The sequence below is a fragment of the Perca flavescens genome, chromosome 20 (assembly GCF_004354835.1).
Source record: "Perca flavescens isolate YP-PL-M2 chromosome 20, PFLA_1.0, whole genome shotgun sequence".
In the NCBI taxonomy this organism is placed as follows: domain Eukaryota; kingdom Metazoa; phylum Chordata; class Actinopteri; order Perciformes; family Percidae; genus Perca; species Perca flavescens.
In genome coordinates, this window is record NC_041350.1 from 30,056,502 (window position 1) to 30,074,639 (window position 18,138).

Consider the following 18,138-nt stretch of genomic DNA (forward strand, 5'->3'; position numbering starts at 1 on the left):
CCGGTTAGATCTGGTGGGGCTTACCTCACGCACAGTCTCGGTTCTGGAACCATACTCCTGGATAGGGGTTGGACTCTTTTCTTCTCCGGAGTTGCCCAGGGTGTGAGGCGCCGGGCGGGTGTGGGGATACTCACAAGCCCCGGCTGAGCGCCGCTGTGTTGGAGTTTACCCCGTGGACGAGAGGGTCGCCTCCCCACGCCTGCGGGTTGTGGGGGGAAAACTCTGACTGTTGTCTGTGCATATGCACCAAACAGGAGTTCGGAGTATTCGGCCTTCTTGAGACCTTGACTGGAGTCCTGCATGGGGCTCCAGTGGGGACTCCATTGTTCTGCTGGGGGACTTCAACGCACACGTGGCAATGATGGAGACACCTGGAGGCGTGATTGGGAGGAACGGCCTCCCTGATCTAAACCAGAGTGGTTGTTTGTTGTTGGACTTCTGTGCTAGTCATGGATTGTCTATAACGAACACCATGTTCGAACATAGGGATGCTCATAAGTGTACCTGGTACCAGAGCACCCTAGGCCAAGGTCAATGATCGATTTCATAATCGTTTCATCTGATCTGAGGCCGTATGTTTTGGACACTGGGTGAAGAGAGGGGCAGAGCTGTCAACCGATCACCATCTGGTGGTGAGTTGGGTCAGGGGTGGGGGAAGACTCTGGACAGACCTGGTAAGCCCAAACGTGTAGTGCGGGTAAATTGGGAACGCCTGGAGGAGGCCCCTGTCCGACAGACTTTCAACTCACACCTCCGGGCGGAGCTTTTCGTGCATCCCTGTGGAGGCTGGGGGCATTGAACCCGAGTGGACAATGTTCAAAGTTTCCATTGCTGAAGCTGCGGCGAGGGAGCTGTGGTCTTAGGATCTTAGGTGCCTCAAGGGGCGGTAACCCACGAACACCGTGGTGGACACCAGTGGTCAGGGAAGCCGTCCGATTGAAGAAGGAGTCCTTCCGGGATATGTTATCTCGGAGGACTCCGGAGGCGGTTGCAGGGTACCGAGGGGCCCGGCGGGCTGCAGCCTCTGCCGTGAAAGAGGCAAAGCAGCGGGTGTGGGAGAAGTTTGGAGAAGACATGGAGAAGGACTTTCGGTCGGCACCAAAGTGTTTCTGGAAAACTGTTCGCCACCTCAGGAGGGGGAAGGGGAACCATCCAAGCTGTGTACAGTAAGGATGGGACACTGTTGACCTCCACTGAGGAGGTAATAGGGCGGTGGAAGGAGCACTTTGAGGAACTCCTGAATCCGACTAATACGCCTCTATGTTAGAGGCAGAGCTGGAGGATAACGGGGATTGTCGCCGATTTCCCAGGCGGAAGTCACTGATGTAGTCAAACAACTACACAGTGGCAAAGCCCCGGGATTGATGAGATCCGTCCAGAAATGCTCAAGGCTCTGGGTGTGGAGGGGCTGTCCTGGTTGACACGCCTTCAACATTGCGTGGAAGTCTGGGACGGTGCCAAAGGAGTGGCAGACTGGGGTGGTGGTTCCTCTTTTTAAAAGGGGACCAGAGGGTGTGTGCCAATTATAGGGGTATCACACTTCTCAGCCTCCCTGGTAAAGTCTACTCCAAGGTGCTGGAAAGGAGGGTTCGGCCCGATAGTCGAACCTCGGGTTGAGGAGGAACAATGCGGATTCCGTCCTGGTCGTGGAACAACGGACCAGCTCTTCACACTCGCAAGGATCCTGGAGGGAGCCTGGGAGTATGCCCAACCGGGTCTACATGTGTTTTGTGGATTTGGAGAAGGCGTATGACCGGGTCCCCCGGGAGATACTGTGGGAGGTGCTGCGGGAGTATGGGGTGAGGGGTCTCTACCAGGGCCATCCAATCTCTGTATGACCAAAGTGAGAGCTGTGTCCGGGTTCTCGGTAGTAAGTCGGACTCGTTTCAGGTGAGGGTTGGCCTCCGCCAGGGCTGCGCTTTGTCACCAATCCTGTTTGTAATATTTATGGACAGGATATCGAGGCGTAGTCGGGGTGGGGAGGGGTTGCAGTTTGGTGGGCTGGGGATCTCATCGCTGCTCTTTGCAGATGATGTGGTCCTGATGGCATCATCGGCCTGCGACCTTCAGCACTCACTGGATCGGTTCGCAACCGAGTGTGAAGCAGTTGGGATGAGGATCAGCACCTCTAAATCGGAGGCCATGGTTCTCAGCAGGAAACCGATGGAATGCCTTCTCCAGGTAGGGAATGAGTCCTTACCCCAAGTGAAGGATTTCAAGTACCTTGGGGTTTTGTTCGCGAGTGAGGGGACAATGGAGCGGGAGATTGGTCGGAGAATCGGGCGCAGCGGGTGCGGTATTGCATTCAATCTATCGCACCGCCAGACGAAAAGAGAGCTGAGCCAGAAGGCAAAGCTCTCGATCTACCGGTCAGTTTTCGCTCCTACCCTCACCTATGGTCATGAAGGCTGGGTCATGACCGAAAGAACGAGATCCAGGGTACAAGCGGCCGAAATGGGTTTCCTCAGGAGGGTGGCTGGCGTCTCCCTTAGAGATAGGGTGAGAAGCTCAGTCATCCGTGAGGAGCTCGGAGTAGAGCCGCTGGTCCTTTGCGTCGAAAGGAGCCAGTTGAGGTGGTTCGGGCATCTGGTAAGGATGCCCCTGGGCGCCTCCCTAGGGAGGTGTTCCAGGCACGCCCAGCTGGGAGGAGGCCTCGGGAAGACCCAGGACTAGGTGGAGGGATTATATCTCCAACCTGGCCTGGGAACGCCGATCCCCAGTCGGAGCTGGTTAATGTTGCTCGGGAAAGGGAAGTTTGGGGTCCCCTGCTGGAGCTGCTCCCCCCGCGACCCGACACCGGATAAGCGGACGAAGATGGACGGTGAATAGAAGAATATAACGAGTAGAAAGGTACATAAACACTACGTCGGTATAGTTGCATGCATACAGTACATGCTGCAATAGGGATTAAGCCAGGCTCATATTATTTTATATACATTTTTTTAAAAGGATTAGACTGTATAGTGCTGCATACAGTACATGCAGGGTTCAACAATAAGGGTTGCCTGATGGCCTGGGGCAAGTAAAACGCACCGTTGGGCAAATTAATTTAAACAACCCACTTGCCTCTTTCCAAAGTTTCAATCGTTTTTAAAAACTGCATGCGGTCAAACAAATCACAGATAAAAGTCACTGTCTCTCCGGTATTATTGCAGTTAGATTTGAGAAATTGTTTTTATAATAGCCTCCACATATATCAACTATAACAATTTACTCTTTGTCGTTATTTGATAACCACTAGTCAAAAAAAAGAAGGGCCAGTAAAAATTGACTTCGGGCAAGTATAATTTTTTACTTGCTCGATGAACTCTCTAACCAAACTAAACCACATTAAAAAAGGTTAAACTGTACCAATATCAAACAGGCTTTACAATTTTGGGGCAAGAGATTTAAGTGGAACTGACCTTGTCAGTGAGGGTGTCCCACGCTTCTCTGAGGGACTGCTGCTCCTCACTCAGTTTCGAGGTTCGTCTCATCGCTGTCAACAATGGCATGATGGGACGTCGCTGCTCATTAAAGGACACCAGGAAGGTCTGAAATACCTAAAGAATGGAAAATGTCATCTTTAGTGCCACTCTTGTAAGGTTAACTCAAAGGCAAAAGGGATAGATTGCCTAATTTTCAAGGATCCACTTTACTTTGTAGGAAAAATCCAGCAGGATATTGTTCGGATTAGATTGGAAAACTGGTACATATGGCATTGTGTAACAAAAATATAATGAGAATGCTGCAAAGTGAAGAAGCAGCAGTAAGCTCTTAATAACTGAAAGCAACAGCCATTTTGAAAAATATAGGATTTGCAATACAACTGGTGTGAGACAGAGGCTGCCAATTGTTGCTGAGTATGTATCTTTGGCCTGTTGTAACAATATAATATGAATTAGTTACTAATCCAATTATGCAGTGATACTTAAAACTGCAGTAATGTTTCGGCGTAATGGGTCCTGATAGGAACTAGCTGGAAACCTACGTGGTATCTCTCGGAGTAGCTCTCTCCCTCTGTGGAGTCCCATCCCTCTAGCAGCTCGTCGTAGGCCTGAACCAGCCAGCAGGTCACTTCCTTTGCCTTTTGATTAGGTGTCGCCTGGCAACGAGGACAAAAAATACAGTTATAGGCTGAGGCCAAATGAACAATTTCAGGCTAAACTTAGTCGTTGATTTCATGATCAGCGCTATTTAGTTGGATTTAGGTATGTATCTGGATAGCTTTATGTTTTATGTGCATACTGAGGTCAAAATACAGAAGAAAGACAGAAGCTGAATATTGTCCAATTGCACAGGTCAAATAAGAAACAGCAGAGGCACAAACAGTGGCCTTAGTTATTTTATCATCTATGGCAGTCAAGACGAACTAGATTGCAAATGAACACCCAAACATGGCTTCACATAGAAATCTGTGTGAAACAACTGCAGCTTTGTTTATTTGATCCCATACATACTGTACCAGTTGGACGAACTGTAACCAAGGAAGTCAGAACAGGTAGCAACCAAAGGTTAAAGGACAAATCAAATGTCAACAGGTAAAATATCTGCCCTACTCCATCTAGTGCTCAAAACAAGTGTTATAGTTTCTATTTAAAGCGTAACTCTCGCCAAAATGCATCCTAGGGTATTTTTGTGAATGTACGTGAGTCAAACTTTAGTTTAAATGCATATTTAAGACCGAATCGCCACTTTTAAGATTGACCTTATTCTCGTTTTTGGGTCAAATGGCCTTTTGAATGGGAGTGCTAGGGGCACTTTTATGCTAGTTTCAAAATATTATTTTGACTATTTTCGAAATACTAAGAAGGCTCGACACAACATGAAACTATGCTCGAAGTATCCCCAGGGGCTCTACACATGAACGAAAGCATTGACAACATTCTTTGAGTACACAGATTTACTAAAAAGAAAGTTTTTGAGCAACTCACCGCAGCTGTTGTTGTTTCCGGCCACTACCACCTAGACTAGCATGAGAGTGCCCCTAGCTCTCCCATTCAAAAGGCCATTTGACCCAAATAATTAATTTAAATTGCTCTTTAATGTTTTATGTAAAGCACATTGAATTGCCTTGTTGCTAAAATGTCCTATATACAATAAACATGCCTTGCCTTTGCCTATTAGTCAATAAACCAAAAGAGCAAAGCAAAAAGCTTTCCCACAAGGCACCAACACAAGTCATGAGATACTTGACACAACACATAATGGCAGCTGGTGTGCCAAAATGTGCTTCAAGCAAGCCTGTGCACAGCAGAGTACCAAGCCCATACAGAGGTTGGATTTGGCAACAACGTCGTTGTTTTTACTCATAAGAACATGAAATATAACAGCCACCTTCTCTTCTGCTGTAAATGGTGACGTTTGAGGCCATAATGATAAAGTAGATATTATTTAATGCAATGTCTATGGTATGTATATAATGTGTAAAGAATTCCCTGAGTAGTGGAAATGTTGTAGTACTCGACCGCATTTTTACTTGGTCTTGTCTCATCTCAGAAAAAGGTGACTCTCATGAGCATTTCTCATGAGAGACTTTAGCCGAGCACGCTAATCACTCCACCCAAGTAGCAGTGCTTCGCCTTCTGAGAATATAGTTCCCAGTTTGTATACGGTTAGAAGATGGCTGTGACTATATAAATTACAACATGTAAATAGGAAAATGTTGGCGTTATTTTGTCACTTATTGGAGCAGTAGGCTAGTTGGAGCCGGTTACCTCCAGGATCAGTGCTAAACTAGGCTAGCGGTGGGTGTGCCAGACAGAGCTATGACACGCACAGAGATGAGAAGGGTATGTATGGACTTATCTAACTCTGGGGGATACGGGGAATAAGCTGAAGTCCCAATAAGTCGGTTTATTAGTTTCCGTTTTGTGCATTATAGACATCAATCTAGCCTATTGTTAAACCAGCTATATTAAATCCAATGCAATATTTATCCAGGGTTAAGTAAGTCTCCAAGACCTTGTCTGTGTGTATGTTCATGTCATTTTCTGTTGTTATACATGTATGCTTTGTTTCCTTACTTAGGTGTTTATGTCATTTGTGGTAATGTTTCATATATGTCCTTTGGTGTTATTCATCTTCATTTATGTTTGTATGTATGTCTTTGTCCTCTTTTATATGAGCTACCCAGGGATGCAAAAAGAATTTCAGCCCTGGCTGACAATAAAAGTTGTATCGTAACGTAAGAGCCACTATGTTTAGATGTATTTTTAGAAGCGTTTCTCAAATTTAAACTCCTCATTTTGCAGAACGTTTAGACTAGACTCTCTCCCTAGACTCTAATTCCTGAGCCCTCCACCCTGCAATATATCTTGCACAATCAATGCTAAATTATTTCTAAAATGAACACCTCTTTGGGAGTAAAGTAACAACATACAAAGTTACGATTAAAAAACTCAAATGTCTGCAGCAGCCACATCCATCATGCTGATATCTGGTCAGAAACCAGAGCACACAGGTGCACACTGTGACTGATCTGTCCTAAGTTGTGCAGCAGGCCATACCAGCAGGGAGGAAAAGCAGCTCTGCAGAGTTGCCCTGTGAGTGCTTTATTCATCTCATGGGAGGCAGAGAAACACACCCTTGCTGTGCCTTGAGATTCCATCCCAGAGAACAGGGCAAACGTTTGATTCTGCATGATCCGTCTTGCTTTCAACCACCATATGACTGAAAGGTAATCTTGGCTCATCAGTGACTGACAATTAAATTTGAGTAGCTGCAGTGCCGTCCCGATAAACAACTTTCCTGGCGTGTCTTTAAGCAATGCAATCTAAAGTTATTTGCGGGTGCTACGAGGGTTTGGTACGGCTGATTTACGCCATGTGACATGGCAGTATTGAGGCTGACAATTGCTGACAAACCAGCAAGTCAGGGTTTCCAAACATTAAGGCATAAAGCAGTGACAGGGGGGTGTGGCACTGACAGAACTAGAGTAGATTCAGCCAGGTTTTTATATATCACTCTAGCTGTCAAGGCTGGTTGTATTTTTGTTTATTCATAAATAATTCTTTACTGATATTTTTTTTATTGAAAATTGTATTATCTAACCACCCAAAAAGGTTGCTCACATCTTTAAAAATACATTATGATTGCATGGGGAGATTTAAACAGATATGAACTATGACTTAGCCTAAGGTGTCAATAAATTACAAGGTAGTGTAATTGGAAGGTAAGTAGGCTGATGAAAAATTAGAAATGAAACAGAGGTGGATCGTGACTGTCAGGTCTACCTGTCGCAGAGGTGAAGCAGAAATAGCAGGAGTGTAGTGAACAGGCAGGTTGATAGGAGAAGGACTTTTAGGAAGAGTCAGGTACGGTGTCTAGGAGGAAAAAGAGAAGAGGAGAGGAGGAAACAAAAGGATGCCGAGAAAATAGAGAAATCTCAAACAAAAGGTTATAGTGGAAATTCACGTTGCACAGATAATTGAAGGCCAATATACAAACACTAACAAAACAGCACTTCATGCTTATGATAACCAAACTTGAATACAGCTAAAATACTACTAATTTACAGTTTTATCAAATGTACTCTGCAAGCTGTGATTCATTTCAATGCAACTTCCAAAAACATTTAAGTCAAGACTGATTTCTTAGAGGCTGATATCAATTTCTCAAACGTATATATCTCTGTCTGCATATATTCTACTTGCAAAAAAGAAATGACAGAAAGAGTGCACCCAAGGTAACAAGCAGACTTCAGTGTTTACAAGACTGTTCGCAGCACTCGAGTTGACAGAAGTTGAGCATAAAGAGGTGTGCAGTCCATGATGAACAATGCGTTTATTGTTCCACTTTTAAATGCCCCACCTCTGGTTTATATCTTTAGAACAAGTCTTTAATGACCAGATTTAAAGGTTTTCTGCTAAACGTGTGTGAGTATATACACATGCTGCATATATCTATCTTTATACTCAAATATTGATTTTGGCAAGACTTCAAAATTATCAGTCAGTCTTGCAAACAAAGAAAAATAACTCACTAAGCATTGATTTAGTGATTTGCAGCCCAAAACTGGGCAAAATCTGGTTGAAATAAAAGTTTTGTTCAGATATCTAGGTTGCCTAATACTGTTGCTGTTAAAATATGCCTGATGACTTTGTTTTACCTGCAAATCACCAAAACAATGCAAACCAAGCAGGACTGGATTAGACAGAGCTTAGCCGCACCCTTATTTTTGACAATCGACTGTAGCAGTTAAACAGTTGAAAACATCATGAGCAGAACCCTAAACCCTACCCGAGCTGGTTGCCAGAACAAGAAGCTCCACTGACTTAAAAAAGTATCTGAAAACATTTCTGCAGTGTAAATGGTGCCCTTTGTTGCTTGATGTTTGTCTATAAAAACAAAATACAGTGATACAGACCTGCGTTTCTTCCTCTGGCACTGGCAGGTCTTTGGAGTACTGCAGGAACTGGGCCACATAGGTCATGATGGACTTCTCATCAGGGTCCCGAACGTCCACATCTGCATCCACATCACAATCCTCCATTATATTCTCACACTACTGTCAAACGTCTACACTAACACATGAGCAAGCTACTGAAGAAGGTGGAGTTGGAGAACGGAGGTCTAGCTTCTCTGTCTATAAAACTGGGCTGATAAAAGTCTGCCCATAAAAAGAAGAGTGAACCAAGTCAGGGTTTTTATATAAGAGCGGAGCAAACAAACAGCAAGTGAGTCAGCAGACAAGATCAACATCCCACTCGCCCTCAGGCGTGGCTCTGTCACAACACTCAGCTACACTCACACACATTCACCCAGATTCACATGGCATGACATCAATGACTGCTACACAAGTATGTCGGAGACAAATCCCGTGAATCATTTTTGCAGTACTTGAAAGCAATACTTGAGTAAAAGTACAAGTTAAAGTCTTCTTTTAGAATATTACTTGAGTAAAAGTCTTAAAGTATCTGATATTTACCGTACCGAGTATCAAAAGTAACTTTCTGATATTAAATGTACTTCATTTTTAAAAGTAAAAGTAAATAAAAACTTTAATTATAAACTTTATTGTGGCTTCCTTATACACTGAGTTCCAAATTATTATGCAAATATTTTACACTGATTTTCCTAAATAGTCAATGCAAATGACAGTCAGTATAATTTTCAAGTCACCAACCGTTAGGGTATAAGTCAAATTTCATTGAACAAACCATACAATGAAAACAGAATTTTTATCAGAAATAAAAAGCTCAAAATGCACTGTTCAGGAAAGTTTGGCTAGCTGGCTCAACCGCAACCAAGAAAATCATAGCTCAGCACTGGCTAGCTTCTGTTTTGATGCGAACTGCCTTCCACCCTCATAGATCTTTTGCTTGAGGATGCTCCAAAGGTTGTCAATAGGGTTGAGGTCAGGTGAGGATGGGGGCCACACTATGAGTTTCTCTCATTTTATGCCCATAGCAGCCAATTAAGATGTGTTTGATTGAAATAGCTTTTGATTTCAGTACATATGACCTCTCTCGCATCGACTATTTAGGAAAATCAGTATAAATTAAAGCTGCGAGCAGCGATGGACGGGCCCTCGCACCTTGGGGTTACCGGCAGACTCCGCTCCTTGTGACCGTGCATTTGCGCGGCACTCGGACACCGCAAATCGTCACCAATGAAAAGAGAACTCCCTGCCATGTTCAACAATACCTCACACAAGACTCTACGTCATACTGTTCATTAGCTGTGAAAAGGGGCATGGCTAAAGCATAGGGGACAGGTCAAACCATCACCAATTAAAAAGGAAGTCTCTACTAAGTTCAATGATACCTCAGACAAGGGTCTACATCACTAGGGTCATTAGTTATAAAAGGGGGCGTGGCTAAAGCTTAAGGGGCGGGTCAAACCATCACCAATGAAGAATGAAGTCTCTGCTGAGTTCAATGATACCTCACACAAGACTCTACCTTAAACGGTTCAAATGTTATGAAAGGGGGCGTGGCCTGAGTAAGTGGGCATGGTCATATTATAGGGGGTAGATCAGTATCACATGTAGACCACACGTTCTGAGTTTCATGTAAATCGGATCCATCCATCCATCCATCTTCGTCCGCTTATCCGGTGTCGGGTCGCGGGGGGAGCAGCTCCAGCAGGGGACCCCAAACTTCCCTTTCCCGAGCAACATTAACCAGCTCCGACTGGGGGCTCCCGAGGCGTTCCCAGGCCAGGTTGGAGATATAATCCCTCCACCTAGTCCTGGGTCTTCCCCGAGGCCTCCTCCCAGCTGGACGTGCCTGGAATACCTCCCTAGGGAGGCGCCCAGGGGGCATCCTTACCAGATGCCCGAACCACCTCAACTGGCTCCTTCGACGCAAAGGAGCAGCGGCTCTACTCCGAGCTCCTCACGGATGACTGAGCTTCTCACCCTATCTCTAAGGGAGACGCCAGCCACCCTCCTGAGGAAACCCATTTCGGCCGCTTGTACCCTGGATCTCGTTCTTTCGGTCATGACCCAGCCTTCATGACCATAGGTGAGGGTAGGAACGAAAACTGACCGGTAGATCGAGAGCTTTGCCTTCTGGCTCAGCTCTCTTTTCGTCACAACGGTGCGATAGATTGAATGCAATACCGCACCCGCTGCGCCGATTCTCCGACCAATCTCCCGCTCCATTGTCCCCTCACTCGCGAACACAACCCCAAGGTACTTGAACTCCTTCACTTGGGGTAAGGACTCATTCCCTACCTGGAGAAGGCATTCCATCGGTTTCCTGCTGAGAACCATGGCCTCAGATTTAGAGGTGCTGATCCTCATCCCAACCGCTTCACACTCGGTTGCGAACCGATCCAGTGAGTGCTGAAGGTCGCAGGCCGATGATGCCATCAGGACCACATCATCTGCAAAGAGCAGCGATGAGATCCCCAGCCCACCAAACTGCAACCCCTCCCCACCCCGACTAAATCGGATGATGTTTGTCATATAAGGCAGATTTCCTGGTGCCAGCGGGGGGCGCTATGACCAAAAGTCAATTTTGGCCTGTATGTGTCCTCAGGCCTGGATTTTTGTCAATCGTGAGAAATTTCGGGCAGATACGACACCGTACACTCAAGTTACAACAACTTCTTTGTTCATCGCTAAACACTCAAAATGGCCGCCACGCCACGCCCACACCGTCTGACGAAAAGTTTTTCTTTTAATAACTTTTCATCGTTAAGGTGTTGGGATGGTACAGACCAAGTTTGAAGTCCATCGGATGAAATCTCTAGGAGGAGTTCGTTAAAGTATAGCACCTTGACTTTTAGGCCTACTTCCTGTTGCCACTAGGGGGCGCTATGACTTTAAGTAAATATCGGCCTTTATTTGTCCTCAGGGTTGGACCCTTATGAATCCTGAAAAGTTTCGAGCTAGTTGGACAACGTACACTCGAGTTACACCCACTTCCTGTTTCGGCGGCGAAACGCACAAAATGGCCGCCCCGCCACGGCCACGCCCTATGACGAAAAGTTTTTCTTTTAACAACTTTTCATCTTTAATGTCTTAAGATGTCACAGACCGAATTTGAAGTTGATTGGATGAAATCTCTAGGAGGAGTTTGTTAAAGTACGACGTGGAAATGGCCAAAATCGGACTAATTCCGAACTTTGAAATCAAAATGGCGGACTTCCTGTTGGGTTTAGGGTATGGCTCTAATGAAGTTTTTTGTACATCTTGACAAGTTACATTTGTGTACCAAGTTTCGTGAGTCTACGTTAAATGCACTTCAGGGGCTCAATTTTTGTAACTTTCTAGGGGGCGCTAGCGAGCCATTTTTGTGCGCCTTTTCCCGAATCCCTTAAAATACGTAAATTTTCACCAGACTTGATGCGACCGCCAAATTTGGTGAGTTTTTGAATATGTTAAGCCCCTCAAAAAGCCAATTAATTTGGCGTAATAATACAAATTCCTTCAGTTTCAATAGGGCCTTCGCTGCTGTCGGCGCTCGGGCTCTAAATATAATTTGCATAATAATTTGTAGTGCATAATAAACACAGTGTAGTTAAGCATAATAGTCTGGGTTTCCATACCTTCTAAAACATCAAATTCAAAGTCTGACATCAACAAAGACAAAAACAGACACAGAATTTCCATTTTTAGTGAGGTTAGAATCTTTCACTCTGGGTGCCTGGGTAGCTCACCTGGTAGAACGTAGAGCTGTAATCGGGCCTTAAAAGTTAAGCCCGACAAGGCCCGAGCCTGACAGAATTCGGCCCGAGCCTGACAAGTACATTTCGCAGCTTTTTAAAACTCAAACCCGTTTACAGCCCGACATTATTCAAATGTGCGCACACACACAGCTCGTTTGCCTTTTGTCAAAAATTAGTAATTTATAAATTTTTTAACATCATTCATGACTAACGTAGGCTATAGGTCACTTGGAAGTTGGAACAAAGAAATAAAATAAGTCCTCCAGAGGCCAGCCTCCGTTTCACCTCCTCAGCATTCATTTTCGCGCTAATCGAAACCCATCACCTGACAGCGCAAGCCGCGCAACCCAGAGCGCAAGCCCAAGCCCGGCCCGAGCCCATATAAAGTTATAGAAATTAAGACTGAACCCGAAAGAACCCCTCGGATCCTGTCGGGTTCAGGCAAAGATCTTCAGCTCTAGTAGAGCACGCAACCATATACTCTCCGGCTTCTACTCTGTGTGCATTCAATAAGTAGTCCAACCAGATCTTGCATGATCTCTCTTAGCCAATTATATTGTTGCCGTCAAACTTTAAAACCCGTTCTCCTCTCTGCTGCTGTCAGTTGTCATTTCAGTAGTGTAGTGCCAGACCTTCCTCCACAGCGCTGCAAAGGAAGATCTGGCTAGTCCACACAACATTACGGATGAGAAAAGTGGAAGGTCAAGGATATAGACTATAATTTCAGTACAAACAGATGCAACACTCCTCCCCCCCTTCACCTCCAGTCTCCATCATATCAGCGCACAGTCCTGCTGCACACCCATCATCCAGGTCAGCTATTCTCTCCACCGTCACCAGTGTCTACACCCAAGGGGGAAATATGCGGAACTGATCATCACTACCCCCCTAAATATACAATGCCACAATGGGGTCTAATCCCCAAAGACTTTTCCCAAATTCTTTTTTATCATGCACTTGAATAAAAACGAATTGTTCAATCTAAATTAAGTATCTGCTGATTGAAATGGAGTCTTTTTCTAAAAAAAAAAAAAATTAAAAATAAATTTAAAAAAAGACCTGAACTTCAGCTACCCTGCTCGCCTTCGATCCAAAAAATTTGCATGGAACTTGATGGAGGGAAACTTACCAACAAAGCACTTGCTCTAAAAAACAGGCTCTTCCAGTGAAAGGGCCAGAGAGACTGCGCCATCAACCAAACAGCGTAGTTGTCCCTAAAGGCATCGTTGGTATGGCTGTACTCTTTGGACTAGTTTTTTTTGTTTGAATTAACTGGACAGGATTTGCATGGAGCTGCATGGAAATAACCTTTTGCAAACCAAGCAAAAGTTTTCTCTCTAGAAAACAGACTCCTTCATTAAAGACCAACAGACATCTTTGGTACTGCTATACCAGATGGAATTATTATTATCTTTTTTTTTTTTTACACAGTTAAAATTTTTTGTCATTTGAAAAAGTACTTTGAAAACAGAGTGCACAATTTAAAGGGTAATTTTGGGTTTTTCAACTTGGACATTATGTTCCTCTGTTGTTGTTACTGATGGGAACAACGATCTTCGACATTGGTCCAGTATAAAGCGAGTAGGCCTGTCACGATAACAAGTTTTGCTGGACGATAAATTGTCCCAGAAATGATTGTGATAAACCATAATCTTGTCGTCCTGAGACCATTTTCATCTAATATAATGATAATGGCATAATAATGCAGGTACACTTTTTCAAAGATCAATAAACTTTTATTTCTAAGGAATTTTTAACACTAGAACTGGAAGATATTTTAAATATCCACAATATGTCTTTGATCTCCTTTAGTAGGCTATGTTGTCTTTTACACTGTTGTACAGTTGTGGAATTGCTGTTTGTGGCACGTATGTTCCCCCAGGCAATTCGTACTGACCGTCAAATGTTTGCATTATTACTCAAGTGTTTGTGCAATAGACTGCAGACTCTGTACTGCTGTTAAAAAAACTAAATATTACATTTAAATAATAACATAAATTATATCTATCTATCTATATCATGTGGCTATCTGCCACATGGCGAGTAAATATTTTTACCATAATAGTTCTGTTTTTCAGCCTTCATTTTGGTGAAGGTGCAGCTACTTTCTTCTGCTCCTTCGGAGCTTCGCAGGGGTGGGCCGACACACACATATGCACGCGCGCACACACAAACAAACACTGGCGCCACTTTCCTGAAACCGCTTGCAAGACATCGTCCACAGCGGCGTATGTCCGAGCACGGCGGATATCGCTCATAGGCCTATTCTTTTTTTTTTCTCTTGACGCTGCCTTAACTGTTCAAGGTTCCTGCTTTTGCCAATATCTACTTTTGTGTTTTACTTTTGTGTCAATAATAAAGAGCCTTTTCTGAAATGCAATTTATAATCTGTTGATGTAATGCACTTGAACTGAATTGTAATATAATACACTTGTAGTGTAATAGCAACATTCATGCTTAAGTATAACAAAATGGGGATAAAAGTACAGATGAAATATACTTCAAACTATTTGTTTCTACCTAACACTATAATAACATTGCACTGAAAGTACGTGTTTATGATGTTTAGGTTGTAATTGAACTTAACTTCAAACACATTATTATTGTCATAGTGGGACACTTTAAAAGCACTAAATATAGTTATGAAGTGCATTTGTAGATCACTTGAAATATCACAGAGGCATACTAAATTAACATAGTTTATAGTAATTATAAGTATGATAGCACTATGCAGAAAATATACTTAAACACAACTATAAGTTGCGCTGCAATGTCTTTTTAAGTGTATTTCAATCCATCCATCCATCCATCTTCGTCCGCTTATCCGGTGTCGGGTCGCGGGGGGAGCAGCTCCAGCAGGGGACCCCAAACTTCCCTTTCCCGAGCAACATTAACCAGCTCCGACTGGGGGATCCCGAGGCGTTCCCAGGCCAGGTTGGAGATATAATCCCTCCACCTAGTCCTGGGTCTTCCCCGAGGCCTCCTCCCAGCTGGACGTGCCTGGAACACCTCCCTAGGGAGGCGCCCAGGGGGCATCCTTACCAGATGCCCGAACCACCTCAACTGGCTCCTTCGACGCAGCGGAGCAGCGGCTCTCTCCGAGCTCCTCACGGATGACTGAGCTTCTCACCCCTATCTCTAAGGGAGACGCCAGCCACCCTCCTGAGGAAACCCATTTCGCCGCTTGTACCCTGGATCTCGTTCTTTCGGTCATGACCCAGCCTTCATGACCATAGGTGAGGGTAGGAACGAAAACTGACCGGTAGATCGAGAGCTTTGCCTTCTGGCTCAGCTCTCTTTTTCGTCTGGCAGTGCGATAGATTGAATGCAATACCGCACCCGCTGCGCCCTTCTCCGACCAATCTCCCGCTCCATTGTCCCCTCACTCGCGAACAAAACCCCAAGGTACTTGAACTCCTTCACTTGGGGTAAGGACTCATTCCCTACCTGGAGAAGGCATTCCATCGGTTTCCTGCTGAGAACCATGGCCTCCGATTTAGAGGTGCTGATCCTCATCCCAACCGCTTGACACTCGGTTGCGAACCGATCCAGTGAGTGCTGAAGGTCGCAGGCCGATGATGCCATCAGGACCACATCATCTGCAAAGAGCAGCGATGAGATCCCCAGCCCACCAAACTGCAACCCTCCCCACCCCGACTCGCCTCGATATCCTGTCCATAAATATTACAAACAGGATTGGTGACAAAGCGCAGCCCTGGCGGAGGCCAACCCTCACCTGAAACGAGTCCGACTTACTACCGAGAACCCGGACACAGCTCTCACTTTGGTCATACAGAGATTGGATGGCCCTGAGTAGAGACCCCCTCACCCCATACTCCCGCAGCACCTCCCACAGTATCTCCCGGGGGACCCGGTCATACGCCTTCTCCAAATCCACAAAACACATGTAGACCGGTTGGGCATACTCCCAGGCTCCCTCCAGGATCCTTGCGAGAGTGAAGAGCTGGTCCGTTGTTCCACGACCAGGACGGAATCCGCATTGTTCCTCCTCAACCCGAGGTTCGACTATCGGCCGAACCCTCCTTTCCAGCACCTTGGAGTAGACTTTACCAGGGAGGCTGAGAAGTGTGATACCCCTATAATTGGCACACACCTCTGGTCCCCCTTTTTAAAAGAGGAACCACCACCCCAGTCTGCCACTCCTTTGGCACCGTCCCAGACTTCCACGCAATGTTGAAGAGGCGTGTCAACCAGGACAACCCCTCCACACCCAGAGCCTTGAGCATTTCTGGACGGATCTCATCAATCCCGGGGCTTTGCCACTGTGTAGTTGTTTGACTACATCAGTGACTTCCGCCTGGGAAATCGGCGACAATCCCCGTTATCCTCCAGCTCTGCCTCTAACATAGAGGGCGTATTAGTCGGATTCAGGAGTTCCTCAAAGTGCTCCCTCCACCGCCCTATTACCTCCTCAGTGGAGGTCAACAGTGTCCCATCCTTACTGTACACAGCTTGGATGGTTCCCCGCCCCCCCCTGAGGTGGCGAACAGTTTTCCAGAAACACTTTGGTGCCGACCGAAAGTCCTTCTCCATGTCTTCTCCAAACTTCTCCCACACCCGCTGCTTTGCCTCTTTCACGGCAGAGGCTGCAGCCCTTCGGCCCTTCGGTGCCCTGCAACTGCCTCCGGAGTCCTCCGAGATAACATATCCCGGAAGGACTCCTTCTTCAGTCGGACGGCTTCCCTGACCACTGGTGTCCACCACGGTGTTCGTGGGTTACCGCCCCTTGAGGCACCTAAGATCCTAAGACCACAGCTCCTCGCCGCAGCTTCAGCAATGGAAACTTTGAACATTGTCCACTCGGGTTCAATGCCCCCAGCCTCCACAGGGATGCACGAAAAGCTCCGCCCGGAGGTGTGAGTTGAAAGTCTGTCGGACAGGGGCCTCCTCCAGACGTTCCCAATTTACCCGCACTACACGTTTGGGCTTACCAGGTCTGTCCAGAGTCTTCCCCACCCCTGACCCAACTCACCACCAGATGGTGATCGGTTGACAGCTCTGCCCCTCTCTTCACCCGAGTGTCCAAAACATACGGCCTCAGATCAGATGAAACAATTATGAAATCGATCATTGACCTTGACCTAGGGTGCTCTGTTACCAGGTACACTTATGAGCATCCCTATGTTCGAACATGGTGTTCGTTATAGACAATCCATGACTAGCACAGAAGTCCAACAACAAACAACCACTCTGGTTTAGATCAGGGAGGCCGTTCCTCCCAATCACGCCTCTCAGGTGTCTCCATCATTGCCCACGTGTGCGTTGAAGTCCCCAGCATAACAATGGAGTCCCCCACTGGAGCCCCATGCAGGACTCCAGTCAAGGTCTCCAAGAAGGCCGAATACTCCGAACTCCTGTTTGGTGCATATGCACAAACAACAGTCAGAGTTTTCCCCCACAACCCGCAGGCGTGGGGAGGCGACCCTCTCGTCCACGGGGTAAACTCCAACACAGCGGCGCCAGCCGGGGCTTGTGAGTATCCCCACACCCGCCCGGCGCCTCACACCCTGGGCAACTCCGGAGAAGAAAAGAGTCCAACCCCTATCCAGGAGTATGGTTCCAGAACCGAGACTGTGCGTAGAGGTAAGCCCCACCAGATCTAACCGGTAGCGCTCCACCTCCCGCACCAGTTCCGGCTCCTTCCCCCACAGAGAGGTGACGTTCCACGTCCCCAGAGCCAGCGTCTGCCGCCCGGGTCTGGTCCGTCGAGGCCCCTGACCTTCACTGTATTTCAATAAGAATGGCAATACAATGCAATTGTACTGTAAGTGTGCTTAATTGCTCATGAATCTTGATTTTCATTAGTGCACTTGAAGTTTAAAAAAAGTTGTTCCATTTTAGTATACTATTTACACTTGAAGTGTAGTCAAATAGATGTTAAGTTGAAGTTAATACATAATTGAATACACTTAACTATACTTGGATTTGACGAAAATAGTACAAAATTTAGAAAATATACTTTATTATTTAAAATTAATTATTTATTATTAAAGTATATTTTTAATAGAATTTTTTTCA

General features: G+C 45.8%; 1 protein-coding gene across 1 annotated transcript in view; it reads right to left on the reverse strand.

Moving 5' to 3' along the window:
- syne2b (spectrin repeat containing, nuclear envelope 2b) overlaps positions 1-18,138 on the reverse strand; it is a 158,742-nt gene that overhangs the window by 77,929 nt on the left and 62,675 nt on the right. The window contains exons 9-12 of the mRNA XM_028565176.1: positions 8,348-8,448; positions 7,215-7,304; positions 3,971-4,084; positions 3,405-3,542 (exon numbers count right to left, since the gene is read on the reverse strand). Coding sequence (XP_028420977.1) covers positions 3,405-3,542; positions 3,971-4,084; positions 7,215-7,304; positions 8,348-8,448 — 443 coding nt within the window. The remainder of the gene's footprint in view (positions 1-3,404; positions 3,543-3,970; positions 4,085-7,214; positions 7,305-8,347; positions 8,449-18,138) is intronic.